The sequence below is a fragment of the Engraulis encrasicolus genome, chromosome 20 (assembly GCF_034702125.1).
Source record: "Engraulis encrasicolus isolate BLACKSEA-1 chromosome 20, IST_EnEncr_1.0, whole genome shotgun sequence".
Lineage (NCBI taxonomy): Eukaryota > Metazoa > Chordata > Actinopteri > Clupeiformes > Engraulidae > Engraulis > Engraulis encrasicolus.
The window spans coordinates 38,133,631-38,156,653 of record NC_085876.1 but is presented as its reverse complement, the minus strand read 5'-3'; the positions used below and the strand labels follow the sequence as shown (position 1 = coordinate 38,156,653).

Below are 23,023 nucleotides of genomic sequence, written 5' to 3'. Positions count from 1 at the left end.
ATCCCCAATCTCGCGTTGTGATTGGTTGACGATCCTGGGCAATGATGACGCATGTATGATCTGTCAAAAGGGAGATTGGATGGTTAGCCTAGTAAGTTTGACAGCCGAGAAATTCGAGTCTCCCTGGTAGAATTTACGCAAGCTCCCATTTCCTGGAGTGCTAGAGCTATTGAAAATTGACCATATTAAGAATGCTTAATGCGTGCAAATGATACAGGGGTGTAACATTCTCCTAAGCACCTGAGCTCACTTGAAATATACCCAGAAGACATGGGAAATTGTCCTTTGCTTACAGAAGTCAGCAGAAGTTGTAGAAGTCCATTCTTTTTGACAGTAATAGAGCATTGCACGTCCTGTGCTACAGTGAAAATGGACCATCCAACTTGTGTTAGTGCTAACTTCAAAAGTCAGTCTCCGTGATGGCATGCGGGTGCAGTAGTGCATTGGTTAAGATGTTCTCACTCATCTGTAGAGTTAAATACAGTGCTGAATGGTATAAATGGGTTTTAAACAGCATGAAAAGCCACTCATGCATTATATTTTGAAGGGAGATCTTCGATTACTGCCACATAGTAAGGTCAAATTGCATTCTCTACTATGTTTTAACAGTTTGGCTCCATCATAAGGACCAGCAGGTGATAAAATGGTGGGCTTTTGGTCAAGACCTGTCACACTGTAAGCACTACAAAAAGGAAAACATTGCAAAACATGACAAGGAATACACCCACCATTTAAGCTGGTGAAATCATGTCCAAGATAGGAATTAACACTGTTTTTTATATAAAATCATCTCATCGGTTAATGTATTTAACTGTTAAGTGTTGTCTTTTGTTTTGTTTTTAGTCTTCCTCGACATTTGCTGCCATTTATTGTCCCCGTCCCAACTCTTTTGAGACGTGTTGGATTTATCAAATTAGAAATGAGTACATATGTCCCCCAAAAGAATATTTTTTCTCGGTTTTAACACTTAATATGTGGTCTTTTCACTATTCTCCATCTAATGAATAGATTGAATGTTTTGAAAATGATAGCATTTTGATTTTATTCACTGTTTACCAAACGTCCCAACTTCACCGGAGTTAGGGTTTGTAATTGATACAGCTGAACCATGTAAGTTTATTTAAAAGACATAATACTTGCTACTTGCTACACGCTGCTTGTCTTTGTTGTTGCCTCATGGGGACATTTCATTACGAATGTACAGTATTTCGCAATGGAACATCCTGGTTTGCTGTTTTATAGCTCTGTATGTGTCTGCTCCTCTTTCAGATGTGCTGTGTCCAAACATGAAAGTCATGCCAGACCGCTTCAAGCCCAACAGCCCCAGCCATGGACTGGCTGAAGTTCCAGGTAAGGCCTTGAACACGCATACACACACACACACACACACACACACACACACACACACACACACACACACACACACACACACACACACACACACACACACACACACACACACACACACACACACACGCTCAGCAACACACAATGCTATACACACAAATTCAGACACACACATACTGTACACACACTCATACACACACACACACACACACACACACACACACACACACACACACACACACACACACACACACACACACACACACACTGCTATACACACAAATTCAGACACACACATATACTCATACTCATATTGTACACACACTCATACAAACACACAAACACACACACACACACACACACACACACACACACACACACACACACACACGTGCTGTTACACACACATACACACAAACACACACACACACACTCACACACAGACACACAGACACACACACACACACACACACTCATACACCTCTTCCATTTTCCTCCCTGTCTCCCTCCCACGCTTCCTCCCTCCTCAGCCTCCTGAATAGTGCCTTTCTTATACCTGCTTTTGGAGGGAAATTACCTATGATCCCTGCCTAACACGGGTGACAGAGAATGGACATTTGAAACACAAGACTTTCACTTTAGATCTTGTCCAAGAGTCAAAGCTTATCGTTAGTACCTTACATAAGACCCAAAACTAAATGATGTGAACACAGAAACACAGAAATCAGATAAACGTGAAATTAGCTACACTTATGCAAAAACCTCAAGCCGATTAGGATAACTGTAAGAAAATTGAAACTGAATTCGTACGGCAGTGGGTTTAGCTTTCTAAGGAGAGGGTCTGTCCTAAGACGGTAGTGTTTTCTTTCTGATTCATGGATATTTACTGCCCATGAATGGCTCATGAGTGGAAAGTCATGCCTGTATTCCATGGGCTTGTTCATGTTCAGTTTACTGGCTTTTGCAAAGATTTTGCAAAAAAGTGTCAAAACCATCCAGGACACCTGACGGTCTCTTTGATTTTAGTGTATGCAAAAGTACTCTATGCGATTTAACACTGTCTCCGAGTTAAATACAGCCAGTTAGAGTGTGTGTTTGGTGAGCACATTTTACAGTGGAACAAGTTGGAAAATTAAAAGCACATTACTCCCCTTCTCCTCTCTCACCGCTCTTGTGAAAACAAGAATCTGCTACAGTAAGAATGTAACATTTGAGTCCATGGAGACTTGCTTTGGCACAGTTTCCGATGACAGCAAGGAGCAGGTTTATCATCAGCCAACTACTCATCTGTCTGCCCCTCCATTAAATACCTGTGTGCTGTTGCCTTCGGGGAAAAAAGGTTCTTAATTTTGGCCCCTGAACTGTACTCCGTTGCTAGAGCCGGGAAGATAGGTAGGATGTTGTCTTAAAGCCAGTGGGGATGACGGTTCCTGTCCGAAACCTCCCACTCAAATTCATCATGCTAATAGCGAAAACAGACAAAGAGGAGAGTAGGCTTGCCGTAGCCTACTGTGTGTGTGCTTGCCGATACCACGGTAGACCTATTCATCTAAAAGAGGAAGGAGACGGAGAGAGAGAGAGAGAGAGAGAGAGACAGACAGACAGACAGACAGACAGACAGAGTAGCCTACTGTGCTTGCCGATACCATGGTAGGCCTAGTCATCTAAAAGCGGAGGGAGACACAGAGAGAGAGAGAGAGAGAGAGAGAGAGAGAGAGAGAGAGAGAGAGAGAGAGAGAGAGACAGACAGAGAGACAGACAGAGAGAGAGAGAGAGACTGTGGGCTGAGGAGAAGAAACTCGAATAGCATAATTGTGATGGCAGCTGTCAGCTTATATAGCATAATATGTGCTGGGCCACTTTAAAGTTTTCACTTGCCGTGTGAATGCATGATTGAGCAGCGTACTGTATTCTTGCACAAGGGCGCTTTGGGATTTTTGTAGAGTGATTAGAGGTGTGAAGTTGACCGCAAAATCACTCAGAGCCGTGACAGCACTGAGATGAAAAGCCACCAGACTAGACTGCATTCTGAGGAGAATAAAAAAGGCCCAGGGATGGAGTATATGGCTCCATGGGCCCCTGGGCCAGGCAACAAGAAAGGCCCCCCTTTGTGGCATCGGAATGTTCCGAATGTTTTTGGGTGTAAAGTGAATGGTAGCCTCTTAGTGCAGATGGGGTCGCCGGCGGGCCTATTCACTATTTGCTGAAAAATACTCAACTACATCATAACAACATTGTTATGACAGTAGGCCTACCAAGAGCCTTAAATAAAAGATTAGGGCATAACCATTACAATTTTGGTAGCAGTGAGGCTATAACATATGCTCTGAGATAAGGGGTAAAAGATCCTTTTTTTGTTGGGGGTTTGTCCAACAAGACATTTTGAAAATGCGATAGCTAACTTAAAAGGGCAATTTTTAACACAGTTTGAGAACATAAATATAGACCAATCATGAAGTCTTCTGGGACCCCCCTCGAAAACGAGATGGCACATCTCATTCTCAAGGGGCTATCCCTAATAAAGAAATTGAAATTGAAATTGTTTGTAGCACGGAGGCTTTGACTTTAGGTCCCTCTTGGCTCTTGGGCCCCTGGGGCTGGGCCCGGTAGGCCCGAGCAGAAATCTGTACTTGCTAGTGTCTGGTGGTGAGCGAGTCAGTGTGTGAGGCCTTAGCCTACGACAGTGGTTCCCAAACTTTTTTCTTTGTGCACCCCCTTGTACATTTCAATGTGGTCTGTGCACCCCCTAAGCGAATATTTTGGCGTGCTGATGGCCACTCAAATATGGCTTCAGTGCAAAAATCATTGCACATTATTTAGAGTCATTTGGGGAATCCTCATTTCTAATAGACTTGATGTTTATTCAAGCATACAATTCACCATACAATTAAAAAGTACTTCATTTTCATTAATGCTGTATAAAAACACAAATTTCCGCCATTGCTCAATTTAGCTCACGCACCCCCTTGTGGCAGGCCACGCACCCCCAGGGGTGCACGCACCACAGTTTGGGAAACCCTGGCCTATGTCTACCCCCCAGCATGGCTTCAGGGGAGGATAATGTTTGTAGGTTGTTGGTTGAGGTTGCTCCATCCGCCTGAACAATGAGGAGTTGGTTGGTTGTTCTGGGGTGGCCAGATGTTTGTTATGTAGGTTGCCGCCACGCTAGACTACGTCTCACATCCGTTCTGAGCCAGGCCCATGCTAATTATGTGGTCAACCCCTCTGCCCTGAAAACTACATGAGACCGCGCAAAAGTCTATATCACATGATAAATCCAAATGTCTGCACGATTTTTTAACAGGGTGACTGACATCATTTCCGTATGCCATTGTCTAGCAGACTATCCAAATTACATGTTTATGCGTACGGGTTTGCAACTTGCATTGACCATGGGAGGATGTTATGAATGTGTAGACATCTTATATTAGGGTTGCCAGGCAGATGGCCCTGATTTCCAGGGGCATCCCCTCGATGTTGGTGGTCTGTCCTCCTCAGTAAAATACAAGAAGACATGGTGCTAATTGGATTTCTAGCAATTATAGAGCTAATTTGACTTACATTGATTGCGGAAGAACAGCATGCTCAAACTGGATTGTCCCGGTTTCAAAAAAAAAAAAAAAAGTCCCTGATTTGTATGTCTGGGGTCTATTCACTGTTGAGTGTTGACCTACTACAAATTTAAGTGATGTTTTTAAGAAACACCAACTCATAGATAGTAGGCCTAAGGTTTCAGAGAACACTTCAATCCCTGTGAATGGAAAAAAATAAGTTATGGATGCGGTAGGCTTCTAGGAAAACATGTCTGGAGGCCTACCATAGACTTATCAAGGTAAATAGAGTAGACCGTAAATAATACATAAAATACCCTGTGTTCCCTGATGACTGTAAGGCCGAATATGACTATTAGAAGAGTAGGCCTATTATACTGTAGCACGTGTCTAGGCCTATATTATAAGAAAACATATGACCTGTAGAAAAGAAGCTAAATTTTACTGAGATAGCCTGACTTGAACTTCTTTAAGTCTGTCACTTCTTCAAGCCACGCGGCAGCGAACTTACTGTGTCTTGATGCTAGTTACATTTGCAGACAAACACTTGCTGCGCTTGCTGCTTGAGTTCTTGAGCTGCCACCACGTTGCCAAGGTCCAAAACGCGAGCGCGCGCACTCTTCCTATATCGACACAGCCAGGCACAACTGCAACTGGTGGCGTTCCCAGTCGTTTTTTTGGTCGCCGGATCAAAATAGCATTTGGGGAGGGATGATTACATGCTTCCCGCTGCCAATTCAAATTACAGGTCAGCACTTGCCTTGCGCTACTGGGCACTAGCCCTACGGAGCGGAGAAGCTAACATCTGCACGGTGAGGAGTAACAGAAACACACGCGCCATAATATTCACACTAGAGCTTCAGTGGAGTTACTTTATTGATCATCGGGGGTTTCAGTCTCGATATCAGCTACAGGATTCTGAGAAAAATACAGTGCATTTGTAATGAAGTAGCCCACTGTACATAGGCTATCAGGGAAAATATAGGCCAAGAAAAACATTATTGCAAGGTATCTGATTCTGAATATGGTTTTGAACAACACATTTCAGGGATGAATGCACGTTTGCTAGTATCAGGTAAAAGAAAGGCTTTCAGTGGAAGGCCTGACAGGAAAGTTGCCTACATGATTTAAACAGTAGCAGTCCTGTGCCAGTGAAAATACAAGGCTCATGTCAATTTTCAACAAATAACAAGTTAAGCCTCTACTTGTTGTTTGCTACCTTCCCCCACAAAAGAAATAGGCTACTGTATAACTCCTCTGGCATCAGAAGGGTGGTGAGTAATGAATGCCTACCATTTTTTAATACCTAGAGGAAAACAGACGAAACTAACCATCCTTTTAAGTGGAGATTGTGTTATTTGTGGGTTTTGATGGACACATGCAACCATATAGGACCATCTGGTCTAGTTTTTTCCCCCTTAGAAGAAGTAATGTACAGCCTTAGCCACAAGGCCAGCCTGAAGTGAAAGCTGCTGCCAAAACTGCAGCTGGAAACGCCCACTGCACTGCCCAGCTGTTGTTGCCATAGACACTTGTTTGTTTGTTGCTGGTACCAGTGCAGTGCATCAAACGGAGGTCACCTAAATCTCTCTCTCTCTCTCTCTCTCTCTCTCTCTCTCTCTCTCGCGCGCGCGCACACACACACACACACACACACACACACACACACACACACACACACACACACACACACACACACACACACACACACACACACACACACACACACTTTCAAAAAGCCAGTATCATAATTGCATGTGTGGTATATCTTTTCCTCCAGTGGCAGCTGCTGCTTATTTCTGAGGCAAGCGTGAAGTTGACTCCAGTCCGTATGGCCTGGCTGGCTGGCTGGCAGTGGATCTGAAACATCCTTTTAAACAAGAACATAATTAGTGGGACTGATCATCTCAAAACAGAGGAGAGAAAAAAAAGACCCAAGTTCTGTTTTCACTTATTCAGTAATAATGAGACTGAAATCAGCAGTTCCCTTCCCTGGACCATAAGTACAGCCCTCTCTGTGATGACAGGGTGTGTCTGCTCCCTGCTCCATATTTACCGCCTTTCAACAGCATCTTACATGCTGCTCCGTACGGAAAAGAGGCTGTATTCTCTCGCCGCAAACTTGCACGGGTGTCAATCAAAGGCGACGCAAACAGTCATCACGAGATAGACACGTGTAGCATTAACAGCACACAAAAATGAAAAGTCTTGTTGTTGGGGACCGTTAGGCCTTCTCAAGAATGTGACTGTGAGTGAGCATCACAGCCAAGTGACAAGATGGGTCCTCTGGTACGTGTATGTCTGCTGCCATGGTCTGCACTTTGGAATTTAGAAAATAACAGTCCTGATTACAGTCCCGTTTCTTGGACAAATCCCCACTTTTTGAAATTCAAGGTGTGTGAATGAATACATACGGTAACTGATGTGTTCCATTTGCTAGGTGGGTTTAATTTTCTGATTTCCATATCTAATGGAGGAAGGACATTTTGGCTTCCTGACCATGTCAAACGCCATCTAGTCAGAGATTCTTTAAGTCTCTCTGATCTAGTGGTCTGCACTGCAGGACACAAAGGCCTGTTGGTAGAGCTGCACAATAAATCAAAATGAATCGTGATTATATTCTGATATCAAAATCATGACATCAATCAGGATTTAATAGTGGCAGTAGTGACCTGACATCCTTGAAGCCATAACATGTTGACAGTCTGGTCAGTTTCTGGCCAAAAATCTCAAGTTCCACCTCAGTTTCATCCTATTGCCTTCTGCATAACTATCACAATTTATTATGCCCATCCCTAATATAAATCTGTCTTGGTTATATTTCATTTCGTGATTTAAAATAAAATTCTGCAAAATCATTTTTCCATAATGGCTCTACCTGTTGGCCTTGAGTTATATCCATTATCCTTACTCCCATCCTCCTTTGTGCTTGTGGCCTCGTGATGATGTCACTGTATGTCATTGCAGACAGAAGTTTAGTTCAATTATCTTGCAAAAGCGCAATTGAAAGGTCATTTTCTCATTTTGTTGTTGAATGGGGAAAAGCCCCCTAAAAGTGGTTATGGCTACTAGGGTCGACAGCGGGGAGTATTGTTTTCTCCATGGAGCCACAGGTCGAGGAAGAGTGTTAGGATAATGGAATGCAACCTTTGTGTTTAATACACGAAAGAATATACCGTACAAGTACAAGTGTTTTGTGTTTCGGAAAGCCGGTATTTTTATTTTGTATTTTTTTTTAAAGATCACGGCTTAAATGGGTTAAACAGGTTTGAAATCGGTTGAAAGCGCCACATTGAAATGTTCCATTGATTTCTCACTATTCTCTTTTTATTAAACACATGTGTCTGTAGGATTTGACCTGATGGACTACTTTAACGTGAGAGACATCCTGGGCACCCGAGATGAGCCTGGCCAGAGCTCCTACGTGCGACTGGGAACCATGCCCATTGTGCAGCAGACTGAGTAAGTGCCTTTAATAGGAGCTAATGCTGGCTGCTCAAGTGAATGGTCTTGCCTTAATGGTAAAATTAACCAAAAAAAATAGGTGAGAAAAGCCCAAAGTGAGACTATATTTTATGATGCATCATTATGTTGCTTTGTTGATAACCATGTTAATGCATCATGTCACCATTTTTGGAAATAAGCATATTTCTTATATACCCTTGAGTTATTGAGCTTTATCTTTCTCTTGTTCCTCCAGACATTTTTTGAGTCTAGCAGCACACCTTGTACCTTCAAGCAAACATTGCAATGATACGTGCTAGCTTAGAACTAGAAGTGATATCAGACTCAGAGAATGGCTAGAAGAAAATGTGAAATATGAAAAATGAGCGCATTTGGTGGCATGTCGCTCTACAGTACAATACTGTGAAATGTAACCTAGGTGATGGGTAGGATGGGAAAAGAACATCCATTTATCTCTGCCCATTGTTTTACAATAAACAGCATTTCTGCACTGACTTGGCCTTCTGCACTGTCATGTTAAAACAAACGACTTGTACTAGTTAAATGCTGCAGTTGCAAAGCTACTAATTTATTAGTATGCAAATGCAGTGATGTATCCATTATTTAACTATTTTGTTGTGAAGCACCAGGTCTGTTATGTACAGTAGTAAATCAAGTGAAAAACAAGTAAATTTTGAATTAAGCTCAAGGCCACATTTGCAGCAGTTGGTAAAGAATCTCTCTCTCTCTTTCTCTCTCTCTCTCTCTCTCTCTCTCTCTCTCTCTCTCTCTCTCTCTCTCTCTCTCTCTCTCTCTCTCTCTCACTCACTCACTCACTTGTTCTTTCTTGTTCCACAACAGGACTGTGTTCTCTCAGGGCTTGCCAGAGGAATATGCCTTTGTCACAACGTTCAAGTTCAGAAAGACCTCCAGGAGGGAAGACTGGTATCTGTGGCAAATCTACGACAAATATGGCATTCCACAGGTGGGCAATCGAAACACTACTTTTTCTCTCTCTCACCTTGCAGTTTGCAAACGGAATTGCCTCCCATTCAAACCTAAACTTTTAAAGACATGGCCCTTGTTATAAATTGTCTCTTACCTGAATGGCAGTAACTGGGTTGTAATAAGACTCTGTGTGATGTAGTAGTATAATAGTAGTCATAGTGAAGTCTTGACTAGGCAATGACTAGTTCAGCGTTCCACAGGTGGAACGGTGTTCATGAGACTACAGCACATTGCCCAATTCTCCACACATACTCAACAGTCGTAACCAGAAGTGATTTTCACCTTGTTACAAGCTGATGAACAACACTTGCATTGTTTTGGAAAACTCATTGCAAGGCTGTATAAAAACCACTTACCTCAATAAGTATTTCAAGTACTTGTACTGTAGATGTCATGGATCAACGGGTTGATTCTAAGATGTTAATCCACTGCACTTTCTGTTAAATTACTGTTTAAGTACCTGTACACTTCTTTGTCTTTTAATCCTGTCTTTACGCTAAAGGAAACTGTTCAGACATGTTATGTGTGTACACTGTACTCTTCATGAAGCAAAGTGAGGTAGATGTATTTGTGCTGTGTATTTTATATGGAGGTTATCTGAATGTAGTTACATGAACAAAATGCAATTATTAAGAAACTTATGCAGACATTTAAAGTTTTTTTTTCAAACTCAAATCAACTGAGAAATTCTGTTTAAACAGAATGTAAACCATGCAACACAAATAAAATAGTTTTAGTACAGTAGAGATGCAGGTATAACATCTAGTGAAAACATGTGAAAATAAGGTACGTCTTGGAAGTAGTGATGTTTAGGGCAGTTGGTTACTGAGGCGTATTGCACAGTAGTGAAATTAGAGATGTACAGGATCCAAGATCCGGTTCCAGATCCGGCAGGATAATAGGGTTTTTCAGACTATCCGGATCCGGCAGGATCTTAAGCAGTGGATCCGGTATCCGGCAGTTACCTAAAAATCAGGATCTGGGGCTTCTCTACTTTTTACGTAGCCTAGGCTTTTCAGTCAGTCTTTCACAACCCCAATTGCTGCATGGAGTGGAACGGCCGTTGAAGGCAGTGTGGCAGTAAGCCAATGAATTTTAAAAATAGTTTGCGCCTACGTAATAAAAATGGCCGACGTGTGCAAGTTGGCTATGTGTTTCAACCCTTTCGTAGGATGTGGTATCCGGTTCCGGATCCGGTAGGATCTTAAGCAGTGGATCCAGTATCCGACAGGATCCTAAAAATCAGGATCTGGTGCATCTCTAAGTGAAATATAGACTCAACAATTTTGGTCATAGCAGAACCTGAATGGACCTTGATATTTCTGGTTAATGTGACTCTGTTTATACAATTTCTTTCGTCGTTATCAGGTCTCCTGTAGTATTATTACAATAGAGTAGAGATGTAGGTAAAACAAATAAATATGCCATATTGTGAACATAAGGATACTTCTTGAAAGTATCAATGTTAAGGGCAGTTGGTTCTACAGGTGGATAATGGCATCTGACCATGTTTGATCTTAGTATGAGATCACAGTCTTCTCAGAATTGGACTGGACTTTGACATTTCTCTTTTATGTGACTTGCTTCGATTTCCTGATTTTTTTTTTTACCCACCCCTCATCATCAGCCGGTCTCCCATCTCCATTAGTCTGGACGGAGAAAACAAAGCAGGGAAATGCAGTCTCTTCACTTTGGTGACAGCAGAATATAAAGTATTTCTCCACAACCTGGGACATTTCTTGCTAATGTAGCTTTTTTTGGGACCCCCTCGAAAAAAAAGAGAGGGGCTTTCCCTTAATAAAGAATTTAATTGAATTGATATAAGGGAGAGATGCTGAGCGCTCTTCTTTGTTAGACAGTATACTACGATGCTGGTGCTCTTGAAGTTAAACGACAAAGTCCATTCTTCAAAGCTTGTTGGCCGTTGGGCCTACTTCTGGCGACTCTTGCACAGAGACAAGGAGTAGTATGGTGTTTTGTAATTTAAAAACCTTTATTTTAACTGGGGTACATAACTAAAAACGACAACCGGTTTCAACCACACAGGGTCTTCATCAGGGCGTGACAACTCTATGCAAGAGTTGCCTGAAGTAGGCCCAACGGCCAACAAGTTTTAATGAATTGAATTGAATTGAATTGAATACATTTTTCTTTCCCATCCCCATCCTCATCCTCATCATCAGGTGTCCATTCGTCTGGATGGGGAAAACAAAGCGGTGGAGTACAACGCGGTGGGCGTGACCAAGGACGCGGTCCGGGCCGTCTTCAAGAACGACGAGGTGGACAACCTGTTTGACCGCAACTGGCACAAGATCGGGCTGAGCGTGCAGGCCAGGAACGTCTCCCTCTACCTGGACTGCAAGCTCATCCAGACCATTCCCATCGAGGAGCGCGAGGACATCGACATCCAGGGCAAGACGGTCATCGGGAAGAGGCTTTACGACAGTGTGCCCATTGACGTAAGTGGTTGTGGTGGCGGAGGTGTTCTGTCGAAAATGGGCTACCACGCTGAGACATTTTTGATTAAAAATGTTGGCATGTTAGAGCTGAATGAACACATTCCAATGCAAGATGAGGGTCTAAGCATTTTAATGCAGTTTATGGTTTTTATGTGCTTCAGAGGCTGAGATATTTAGTTTTGTACAGGCTGAAGGCAACCTTTCCCAAAAAGGACTTAGGCATTCCCAGCAGGCGTTTTTTGCACGTCCTTTAAGCATCAATGGGTTAATAACAAGTCATCATTACCAAATTGGGTTATACGAAGGTTATTATTACCAGGCTGAGACACTAACTACTCCCATGAGGTTAAAAAGACAAGCTGGGCTACTTCAGAGTGACTAGACCCAGGGATGACTGGGGCACTCAACCACTTTTTTAGAGGTTTTTTATTATTTTGGTGCACAAAATGACTGACGTTTTGGCGCACCTACGCTTTCCTCAGAGTCAACTCTCCCATGAGGTTATCACTGTAACAGACCGCATTGAAAAGCCAGGCTCAAACTACACGACTCACGATTGTGGGTGCGATTTTGACGTCGGGGTGCACCGCACACCAGAAGAGAATCGCAACTGTCAATCTTATCGCTTCTTGCAGCCACCGAGACAATGCCCGACGTTCTATTTCCAGTCGCAAATATCAAACACTGTTTGATTTCTACGATTTGCGATCGGCGACTCTGTGAGCTGCCAATGTTTTATCTCAGAACGTCGCACACGACGAGGAAATCTTTGCCGACAATCGCTTGCGATGGTCCTGGGGGGTAATGTTCCACCGATTGTCGTAAGGGGGGTTTTCAGCCGAGAATCGGGCCGATAATCGTGTAGTTTGAGCCAGGCTTTACCGGTACTTGGTATAGAATATTGTTCATCTACGATTCTACATTGATTAGAACATAAGTAAGTGCATACTGATGCCATGACACCATTGCATAGGCGATAAGTGCACATGGCAACCTGTTCTTTTATATCTGGGAAGAATATTGTGACCATGAGCCTTGTTTGTTCCCCACTCTTGCCCCTGCAGTTTGACCTCCAGCGCATGGTCATCTACTGTGACGGCAAACAAGCAGAGCTGGAAACTTGCTGTGACATTCCTGGTGGCCCGGTAAGTGTGTCTATGTGTGTCTGTGTGTCTGTGTGTGTGTGTGCTTGTGCGTTTGTGTGTGTGTGTGTGTGTGTGTGTGTGTGTGTGTGTGTGTGTGTGTGTGTGTGTGTGTGTGTGTGTGTGTGTGTGTGTGTGTGCGCGCGCGCGTGTGTGTTTGTGGAGAGAGAGAGTGTGTGTGAGAAGTGATATTTACAACGTCCTGCCACTGACACACAAACAACAACCAGGTCACATAGCAGAGTAAACATAGATCACACATAAAAACACACACACACACACACACACACACACACACACACACACACACACACACACACACACACACACACACACACACACACACACACACACACACACATGCATATTTATAACAGGGACAGTGCACACAAAAAAACATACCCATTTGAGCAGGTACATTACAAAGCCACATGTGAGATTTTTGTTTTGATGACACGTTGCACACATTTTTGCTCTTTGGAACAGGTTTGTTGTTATTGGTAACACCTCCTCTCTCAGATTCACCTGCAAACACATGCGACACATTTCGATCATCCGTGTGAATTGGCCCACTTGTCAGTCCCAAGCTCATCTCACCTTCGATCTTCGAGTTGTCAATCCCAGGTTCAGAAAGCATGGTAAAAACCCTGCCACAAGTTTGAACTTAGAATCAGCCTTAAATCAGCTGACCACAATGAAGTTCCTAAGACAGTTGCTCAGTGAAGTCACTTGGGTTGGATGGAAAAGAACTGTGGCTGGGTTTTCCAGTTCTGTACCTGATTTTTGACACCTCTGCCATCTTTGTTGTCTCTAGCAGGGGTGATAGTATTCAGGCTCCATGCCTGATTTCAGGCTTGACAAAGTTTGCAAAAATAAAAACATTGATAGGAATTAGCCATTAGGTTATTCTTATCTCAGAAAGTGCTACAGGTTCAGGGTTTTCTTCTACTATCAGCCTTGAATAATGGTCATACACAGACTATTAAATGTTTGAATAATGTGTCAAAATAGGCCTACAGTATGTTACGTCACTATGCAGTATCTTGTCGTCGTCGTTAGAGGAGGGAAAAAAGTTCAGGCTCAGGATTTTTTTTCACTATCACCCCTGCTCTAGTGTGTGTCCTAGAAAAGGTGGTCACGATGCCTCTCTCTGTTGTAGTGTCCTAAAAAGGTGGTGACGGAGGCACCGCCGGTGGCCATTCCCACCCCCACTCCCACCGTAGTGGAGCAGAAAGGCCCCGAGCCAGTCAACTGCTCTTGCCCCCCTGGGCAGAAGGTACCGCTCTCAGCTTCGAGGGGTCAAAGGACACCTCTCAACCCTAGATGTGGAAAAAAGACAATATGCTATTCTGTTCTGTTCTGCTCTGCTCTGTTCTATTCTATTCTATTCTATTCTATTCTATTCTATTCTATTCTATTCTATTCTATTCCATCCTATTCTATTCTAGTCTATTCTATTATATTATATTATGTTCTATTCTATTCAATTCTATACTGTTCAGTTCAATTTCTATGATGTTGCATGTTGTTGAACTTGCATGAGATTTTACATTTTTGTTATCAACAATGAAGTATTTGAGTGGCAAAAAAAAATGGTTTGAAAGTGATTAAGACTTTGTTTTTGCTCCACATCAATACTTTCCATTGATACTGATGAATGTAATAATGATGCAAGGGAGTTCTGATTCCTTATTTGCTTTCATCTGCTTTCTCCTACCTCGTATCTTATCCGCTTCACAGGGTGACACTGGTCCAGATGGTATCCAGGGTGCAAAGGGCCAAAAGGTCATTTTTTAATTAAAGCATTATATTGCTCTTATTCACTATTTTTATGAAGACAATAATATAATGTTGGCCGTACGATATTTAGCCTACAAAGGCTGAGTACCACTTTGAATACATTCATTATGCCTCGTGCTGAATGTTGACACCCCATTTGTGCGTGCACTTTTTCAGGGTGACCTTGGCATCAAAGGCTCCGCAGGAGGTCAGGGCCAAAAGGGACAAAAAGGAGAAACTGTACGAAAACATTGTAATCTTTACCGTTGCATACTAAGTTGTGAATGTATCACAAGTCTTGAGTTGTGAATGTATCACAAGTCTTGGTAACACTTTATTTGGATGGACCTATGCCCATACTGGTCGTAGATACAAAGACAATTTAGAGTCCATTCCCCTCTCTTGTTAATGTGAGGTTTAATTTAGGTCCTGGGAACATCAACACATTCCATACATTCTCTTTGTGTATATTCTCCAAATAAAGTGATACCATTTATTGTTATTATGCATTAAAAAATGTTCTTGTGGACAGTTTAGTTAAGCTAATTGTAAAAAAACTAGAAGCTACACTTCAGATCTATTTTCTGGTTTGTAAAGACACATGTAAAGACGTATGTACAAGTGAGTTAACATACTGTATTTACAGCTCAACATATGTTACTTCAAGCTATACATGATTAGTTAGGTATTTAGTTGGAATAGCCTTACTGTTGCTTTCTTCTTCCCTTGATCTTGTCTGTTGCTGCTGATTTCTCGTTTTCTTATCTCTCTCGAGCCTCGACAATAATTGATCCATGTCGATTGATTATTTGCAGGGCAAAGCCACCTCTATTAAAGGCGATAGAGGTCCCAAGGTAAGTACACGCCTCTATCGAGCACACTCCATTGTGGATGCTGTGTGTTGCATGCTTGTCTCACTTCCAGCATGTGTCAAGTAGGCTATTTATGTCTTTTGTCACAAACATGTAGGCGATCCTTCAACTGTCTAACTGTATAAGCACCCGGAGAGGGCAGACCTCCACCAAGCAGTCCATTTTTAATTAAATGAACAACTAACCTGAAATGAACATAACCTCCTTGGTGGAGGTAAGAAAATGGGTCTCCTCAAAAGAATGGTTTGTCCTCAATGATAAGATAGCCTGCTGTATAAGATTGAATGTGGAATAGACTGAGCTTTTATTAGGAAGGAGAATCACATATACATATACTGTTTTAGATGTTGTTAAAGAGGATACTATGGAATACTATGTCTCACTATGTCTTTACTGCAGTGGAGAGTGCTAGGTTTGCGAGCTGTAGCGATTTCAAGTGAATGCAAACATGTAGGTTCCTTCCTTGTAGGCTAATTGTCAGCTAGCCTCAGAATACATCCTAATACTATGAGTAACTAGCTTGGCTGTCTCTCTCGACACCTTAACATGCCAGAGGCATGGCGTGAGGTTAGCCTAAGGCAAAACTACCTGCATTTAAATACAAGATAAAGACAATCGTACTACATAAATAAAGCAATTCATCATTTATATTTTTGCTGCTGCATAAGCTCTGTCTGTGAAGGTTGTGGTGGGTGATGTTTAGCCACACAGAAGCTAAGCTAAGCTATTCCAGTTGTGTGGGATGGCAGATTAAAGGTGTGTATGTGCACATCCTGTCTAGACTGCTAGACATCAATTTCAAATGCCACTTTTGGACAAACAGCTATACGCTCCATTGATAAGAAACACCATTACCTTGGGGGAAAACCTGACCTATTTTGCGGAAGCACAGCCTCATATCTGTCTCAAATATTTAAAGAAAGCACGAAAAAGAATGCCACAGTCTTCATAGTCAGAATTATAGGCCTTGGTCAACGTACAGACCAAACACTGAGACTGAGAGGGCAAGCACATCTACGCCCTCCTCAGAGAGACAGAGAGAGAGAGAGAGAGAGAGAGAAAGAGAGAGTTGACAGAGTTGGGGTGTAATTACGAAACCCAAATCACGGGCCTAGCCTATCTTTCCCTTGACGACCAGCCTGCTGTGAGCCAGGCCAAGATGGCTGCCCACGTCTTGACATAAAAAGCGCCCAAGCGCTGTATTTTTTAAATTACAGCGATTAACCATGTTTATCTAGTTGCATGTGTAAAGGGGGAAGCGCAGGGTTGATGATGTGAAGGTTGCTTGCTGTGGTTGATGCCATTGTCACCTGATGCGTTTGACCAAAAAATAAAATTGTTGGTTTGTAGATCTTGAAACAGGCATGGGAGGTGTAAGATGCCAGTCCATTTTGTGGATTGAGCTTTTTCTATTTATTACCACTCAGTGGTATAGGATTAGCATAGTGCTCTGGACAATGTTGTACGTATGTGCATATTCCACCATCCTTTCAAGTGCTCTCAAGACAAGAAACAGGGCTCAAAGTATGTCTCAAAGATCCCCCCAGAAACTATGGTCATTATAGGCTGCAGTGATGTTGGGATAGTGGCAGTCGGCCACGACTAGAAAAATGTGTCCATTGCTTTTCCCGAACGCTGGAATTTCCTGGAAGAATGTAATGCTATGATAAATCAGGAAGACTATTCTCAACCTTACTGGTATGAGAGCTATCCTTTTGCTAAGCGTTTCATATCAGGCATGTGTGGACTTTTCTTACTTTTGGTTTGGTTTGTGAGTGCCGAAGCTTTCTGAATATAAAAGTTTGAGAGGGACATTTACTACATAAAAAGCTGAGTTGTTTGTTTGTTTATCGCATTTCCCTGAGAACTTTGTGACAATGTTTTTCCTGTTTTGCTTTTCGTAAACATCATCCAGCAAAGTTATATTGCTGCTCAGCAAATTACCATTTGAATGGAGCAAGAGCAGGGCTTTCCTTTTCCTGTGTATTTGTTGTCATTGTAAGCAACTAAAGCACATTTTTCATAACGGTGGAGAAAAGGGAAGCAGTGAGGTGTCTAATTTTAAAAAGCCAGCCATCCTTATTATCTTCTTCCACCACTTGCAGTGATTGTGCATACTGAACAACTTTGATTGAAGTAGTCTCACGGATTTCAGGTTTCTCTTTTAGACCAAAGGCATCTGCCGTCCCAAAGCACATCAACATAAACAACAACGGCAAAGTCCTTTCGCACCACTGCTTAGCACCCTGCCATTCATCCCCACTGTCACACCCCAACTTCTAACTTGTGTAACTTTCGCAAATGACATCAGCCCTGAGGACAAAAGCGAAAGCTAAATACTGTATACGTACCGTATAAACAGGGAAGTTAACATGGGGGGGGCAAAGGGGTCAGTTGTCCCAGGCCCGGCCCAGGGAGAGTGCAGGGGGAGTGCAGTATTGGGTTTTCATGTATTGGGTTGGTTGGGTGGCCCTTTCGGACGACTTTGCTCTGTGTCCATCCAAAGCTGTCAGGGGCCCTGCGTATATAATGTACTGTCGGTCAGAGGCGATTCTAAGGTCAGATGGGGCCCCAAGCGAAAATGCAAAATAATGAACATTTGAACCAAAATCACCACTACTGTGGTAAAGTGTGGGCTGTTATTCACTATCTAGAGGCTTGGGGGCCCCAAGCGGCTGCCTGCCTTGCCTGGTGGCAAGATGCACCTCTGCTGTCGGTGATGTGATGTTACGTTGTCTGGGTGATGTTGTGTGCTTGCTTGCGTCAAGGAGGGCCTCGCCAGCCCCGGCAGCATGTATGTACTACTGTAATTAAAGGTTGTGAGATCCTCGAGGCTGCTTAAAGTTCCTCCCTCCGCCACTGCCAAGAGTTTGTACCCCTTCTTCACCTTGTAATTAAAGTAGCCTCAGAAAGTTTTCGCTTTTCTTTTTAATGCTTTGAATTCCGTGGGACTCTTCCTCATAGCAATGGAGGTGTCATGGCAGCACGGTAGCAAAGAAAAAAAGGGAAAACAAAAGAAAAGACGAGACAAAAGGAAAAAGAACCCAGGCCATTGTCTTCTTCGAAGTGCTGTGGTCTGGGACTGGTTTCATCAGTCTTTTGGAACACTTATTTTGCTGACTTGCTTTTGAAAACATAACCCCTGTATTGTGGAAGGTCTGGCAGTTTAACATTTCTTACATTGTTTTTGCACCTAAGTGTCTGCAGTCCATTGTGTTGTGTTTGTCCGTGCATGTTTGTGTTCCTACGAGGCCTACGAGACTGCAGCAGTGGGCCGTCCGTCACAGTCCCGTCACTAACTGCATTGTTTTGGGGTGGTTTTTATTGTGTTGTGTGTGGTGGTGTTAAGTGTTGGCTACTGCAATGCGGGCCTTACATGTTTCAATGCTTTTGTCATATCCTCACACTTTTTTTCATCACTGTTGTTGGCATCAGTCCAGTGCCACAGTACTGGTGGCAGTACTTTCTTCTCTCTCTCTCTCTCTCTCTCTCTCTCTCTCTCTCTCTCTCTCTCTCTCTCTCTCTCTCTCTCTCTCTCTCTCTCTCTCTCTCTCTCTCTCTCTTACACACACACACTTACACACTCTCTTACGCGCCCTGCCTCTCTCTCTCTCTCTCTCTCTCTCTCTCTCTCTCTCTCTCTCTCTCTCTCTCTCTCTTCATCCATCTCTCTCTCCATCCCTCCTTCCCTCTCTCTCTCTCTCTCTCTCTCTTTGCGTGGAAATCATCAATGTCACCTTCCTCAGTAAACCTGTCATCTCCTCTCTGCAGGGAGACCCTGGTCTTCGGGGGGAGTCCGGGGAGAGAGGAATCAAAGGAGAGCCGGTGAGCAAAGCCTTTGATTCATCCCAGCACGCCTTCGTGTTTAAGTGATCACGCACACCTTCCTTAATCAATCATTATTCCACAATTGGCCAGCATTATGAGTTCCGAACTCTGTTGGAGAATTCTTCACAAACTTTATTCTTTTTTTCATAATGTTCACTTAGACTAGAGAGGCCCCTACAACATTCCATATGAGCTGCCTTGAGCATTTTAAGCTACTGTAGTTAAACTAGATGCCTGTACACCCAACTTTTTGAAAGTTACTTGACATACATTTTACATAGTATTTAAGACAACTAGATATTTGTAGGCCTACACATTTTACTCTCAAATAATGGACCTTGAACTGCTCTGTGGTAAGGTGAGTTCTTTTACACTAAACCAGCCACGGCTTCACATGCTCAGGTATTGTTTTTTAAGCTTTGACTCAATTGATGATTGATTGTATTGCTATGAGCTTACCCTATTTTCTTTTTTTTTCAGGGACTAGCTGGTCTTCCGGGGACATTAGGCAAATCTGGAGACAAAGGAGAGAGAGTGAGTGCCATTCGACCTACTCAGAGATACATACATTCATTTAACTACAGAGGCCTACATGTAATACACAAATAAACACACACATGTACAGTAATTGTCACCACAGACATATAGTTTGCTGTGTCCGTGAATGCAGTTGCATACACATAGTATTCTGATTTCACATGGAAGACTGATAAAAGATGTTTTGGATGAATATAAAAGACTTTCCATGACTTGTGCGCAATCCAAAAACTGCCACCATTCTACTTTAAAGACATATTTTTCGCACTTAAATGCCCTTAATGAGTCTGAGAGGAACGCAGTGACCCCTTTAAGAACCACTTCAAGTACGTAAGTCAGTCGTGAAACTGCAGTAGTTCAGCATTTACACTTTATGAAAAAATGTGAGATGAACCTGAAAACTTTTAATATGTCAAGACTGTCAAACATGGTCTTCTTCATTGCAACGGACAAAACCCCACATTGATGTTGGTCCATGACCCTGAAAATACCCCTGTCTGAAAGATCCAGCCAGAGATTCTTTAAGTATAGAGATATGCCAACATAATAGGTTTCTATGGGCACCTAACGCGACCAGGTTCCGGTCTGCCTAAAGGGGCGTGTCATAATGCTCCTACAATGAATAGAACAGTCCTTAGGTCTGCCTAGGTCTGCCTAAGGGGGGCCATAATAGAACCAGGAAACAATGGGCCAATGGAACCTCTCTCTCTCTCTACTCTCTCTGATCCAGCTGTGTGTGTTGTGTTGTGTAACAGGGGGAGCAGGGAGCACCTGGACAGCTGGGCTTACCTGGACCTCTCGGACCTCAGGTACTGTCACCGTCACTTCAAGTTTTGGCAAAGGACGCGCTCAACTTCTTGGAAAAACGAAAGTCTTTGGGTGCAAGATAAAAAGTATCAACTTAAGGAAGAAAAATCCGCACTCACAAAACTGCGTCTCATTATTTATTTATATTACCACCATGTCCAAAAAGCAAACGCGTTTCGGCTATCAAGCCTTCATCAGTGCGTGATGAAGGCTTGATAGCCGAAACGCGTTTGCTTTTTGGACATGGTGGTAATATAAATAAATAATGAGACGCAGTTTTGTGAGTGCGGATTTTTCTTCCTTAAACTGTCACCGTCACTGTCTTTGCCACTGTCATTCTGAATGTTACTGTCACTATCTCTGTCAATGCCGCTGTCTTTTGTCATACCCTTGCTTCCACTTTCTCTTTTGCACATCTTTGATATCATATGTGTCCTCTACCGTAAGTTGCTTTGGAGAAAAGTGACTGCTGGTGTGTGTGATATTATGTAATATACCGGTAGTATTGTAATGTTGTGTGGTTGATACGGTAATATAGTATTTAGGTGTTTTGTCTTTGATATGGAAACGCTGTCAAAACCTGTCAAAGCTCTCGGAGGTGTTGAAATGGGTTATGTGGGAGGACTGGAAAACAGTCGGGCCCTATTACTCCCGTGGGAAACAGGATACGTGAGGCGTCCAGAGAGAAAATGGGGAAGACAACACATAGATTGCTCGTGTCAGGGGTTCAGAGTTATGTTCTTACAAATCATTGGGAATGACTGGGGAATGGGCTTCACGTGTCACATTGGTGCCATGCCTAGTTGCAGTCCATTATGAGAAATGTGACAGTCATGTGACCAAGGCCATTGTGCTGAATTGGATGACATTTCCGTGCATACACAAAATAACACAAAAGTGTTATTTCACATAATAAAGGGTAGTAAGTATTCCTGAGTCACTTAACATTTAGATGATATTGTCCAATTGCACAGTCAGTTGCCCTTTATGTTTGCGAATTTCAAGTTTTATGTCAGGCTTCTTTTTTACTCTGCAGACTTTGCAGATGTTCAGACATAGCTACAAAAGCAAATGGTTTGGGCAGTTTTGTTTGTCTTTAAGTCTGCAGAGATCAGGTCATGTCCTTAAAACAGATCAAGGGCCAAGGGCTTTTTCATCTTAACCTGATGTGACTCTCTCCTACTGATTGTTGGTGCCCCCTAGTGTTGGTTAAGAGTACTAACAATACTGGGTCATCCAAAACGACTGAATGATAATTGCATTATCCCATGCTGATGTGCCGTTTTAACAGGATTTGATAAATTGGGTAAACAACACCAAGAGATATTTATTAATGAACATCTGCAAAGTATACAATGAAGTTCCATATATGATCACACTATATTTTTTGCTTTTGTTTGTGCATACACTGTATATCACTGAAAGAGTTTTTTTTTTACAGGAAACATTTGATTTAGGCTAGTGTGCTAGCATTCATGTTTGCTTTGCCGTTAAGTTATGGCCAAAGACTCGTCCATGGCTGAAACAGTCATCCCGAAAAGGAAGTTCACACTGTGCGTAGGAGAGGGCCAGGGGTGAAGAGGTCAGGGGTCAGATTGAAGGGTTGCCTGGAGACAGGTGCTAAAGCTTTTTTTTTTTGAGAACATGAGGCCCAGGCAACCAGGCAGTCACCAGTTAGTTAATGGAACTTAACACGGTTTCAGTATGCTTCATAATATATAGAAGCTTTTAAAACCTTTTTATTATTGAATTTGGAAGCTACCTTTTGCACACTTGGTGTGTGGAAAAACACATTTTCAATCCTCTGTGTGATGTTGTTGCATAGAGAATTGACAGTAAAGTACAGTAGCCCTACACTGTGATGTGTAATGTGTGTGCTCATTGAACTAAATAAAATGAGATAGATTCTACTGAATTGATTTGATCACACAAAGTGCCATGCGTATATCCTTTCTATGACCTACCAAGAAAATACAAACCTTCAGACATTTCAAAAGGTCATTTCAAAAGCCTCCAGAGACTTCATGTTCCATGGAGTTTCTTCTTCCCAACTTGGTCCATAGCCATGTTGTTGACGTAGATCAGTATGTGTGTGTATATACGTAGAGGTCATGATAGTAACATGTGAGACCATGATAGTAAGGTTAACATGTGTCCCAAATGATTTTCTTTGCTTTGTATTCATTGTGGACTGTGTAACACGTTCTGTCCTGATGGTGTGTGTGTGTGTGTGTGTGTGTGTGTGTGTG

The 23,023-nt window shown here is 42.6% G+C and overlaps 1 protein-coding gene across 3 annotated transcripts in view; it reads left to right on the top strand.

Moving 5' to 3' along the window:
- col22a1 (collagen, type XXII, alpha 1) overlaps nt 1-23,023 on the top strand; it is a 131,223-nt gene that overhangs the window by 39,041 nt on the left and 69,159 nt on the right. For 2 of the 3 annotated variants that reach the window (XM_063185913.1, XM_063185912.1), the window contains exons 4-15: nt 1,270-1,350; nt 8,249-8,360; nt 9,204-9,327; nt 11,534-11,809; nt 12,874-12,954; nt 14,111-14,227; nt 14,692-14,736; nt 14,908-14,970; nt 15,546-15,584; nt 19,374-19,427; nt 19,911-19,964; nt 20,723-20,776. In XM_063185913.1, coding sequence (XP_063041983.1) covers nt 1,270-1,350; nt 8,249-8,360; nt 9,204-9,327; nt 11,534-11,809; nt 12,874-12,954; nt 14,111-14,227; nt 14,692-14,736; nt 14,908-14,970; nt 15,546-15,584; nt 19,374-19,427; nt 19,911-19,964; nt 20,723-20,776 — 1,100 coding nt within the window. The remainder of the gene's footprint in view (nt 1-1,269; nt 1,351-8,248; nt 8,361-9,203; nt 9,328-11,533; nt 11,810-12,873; nt 12,955-14,110; nt 14,228-14,691; nt 14,737-14,907; nt 14,971-15,545; nt 15,585-19,373; nt 19,428-19,910; nt 19,965-20,722; nt 20,777-23,023) is intronic. The other variant, XM_063185914.1, reaches the window with a different exon arrangement.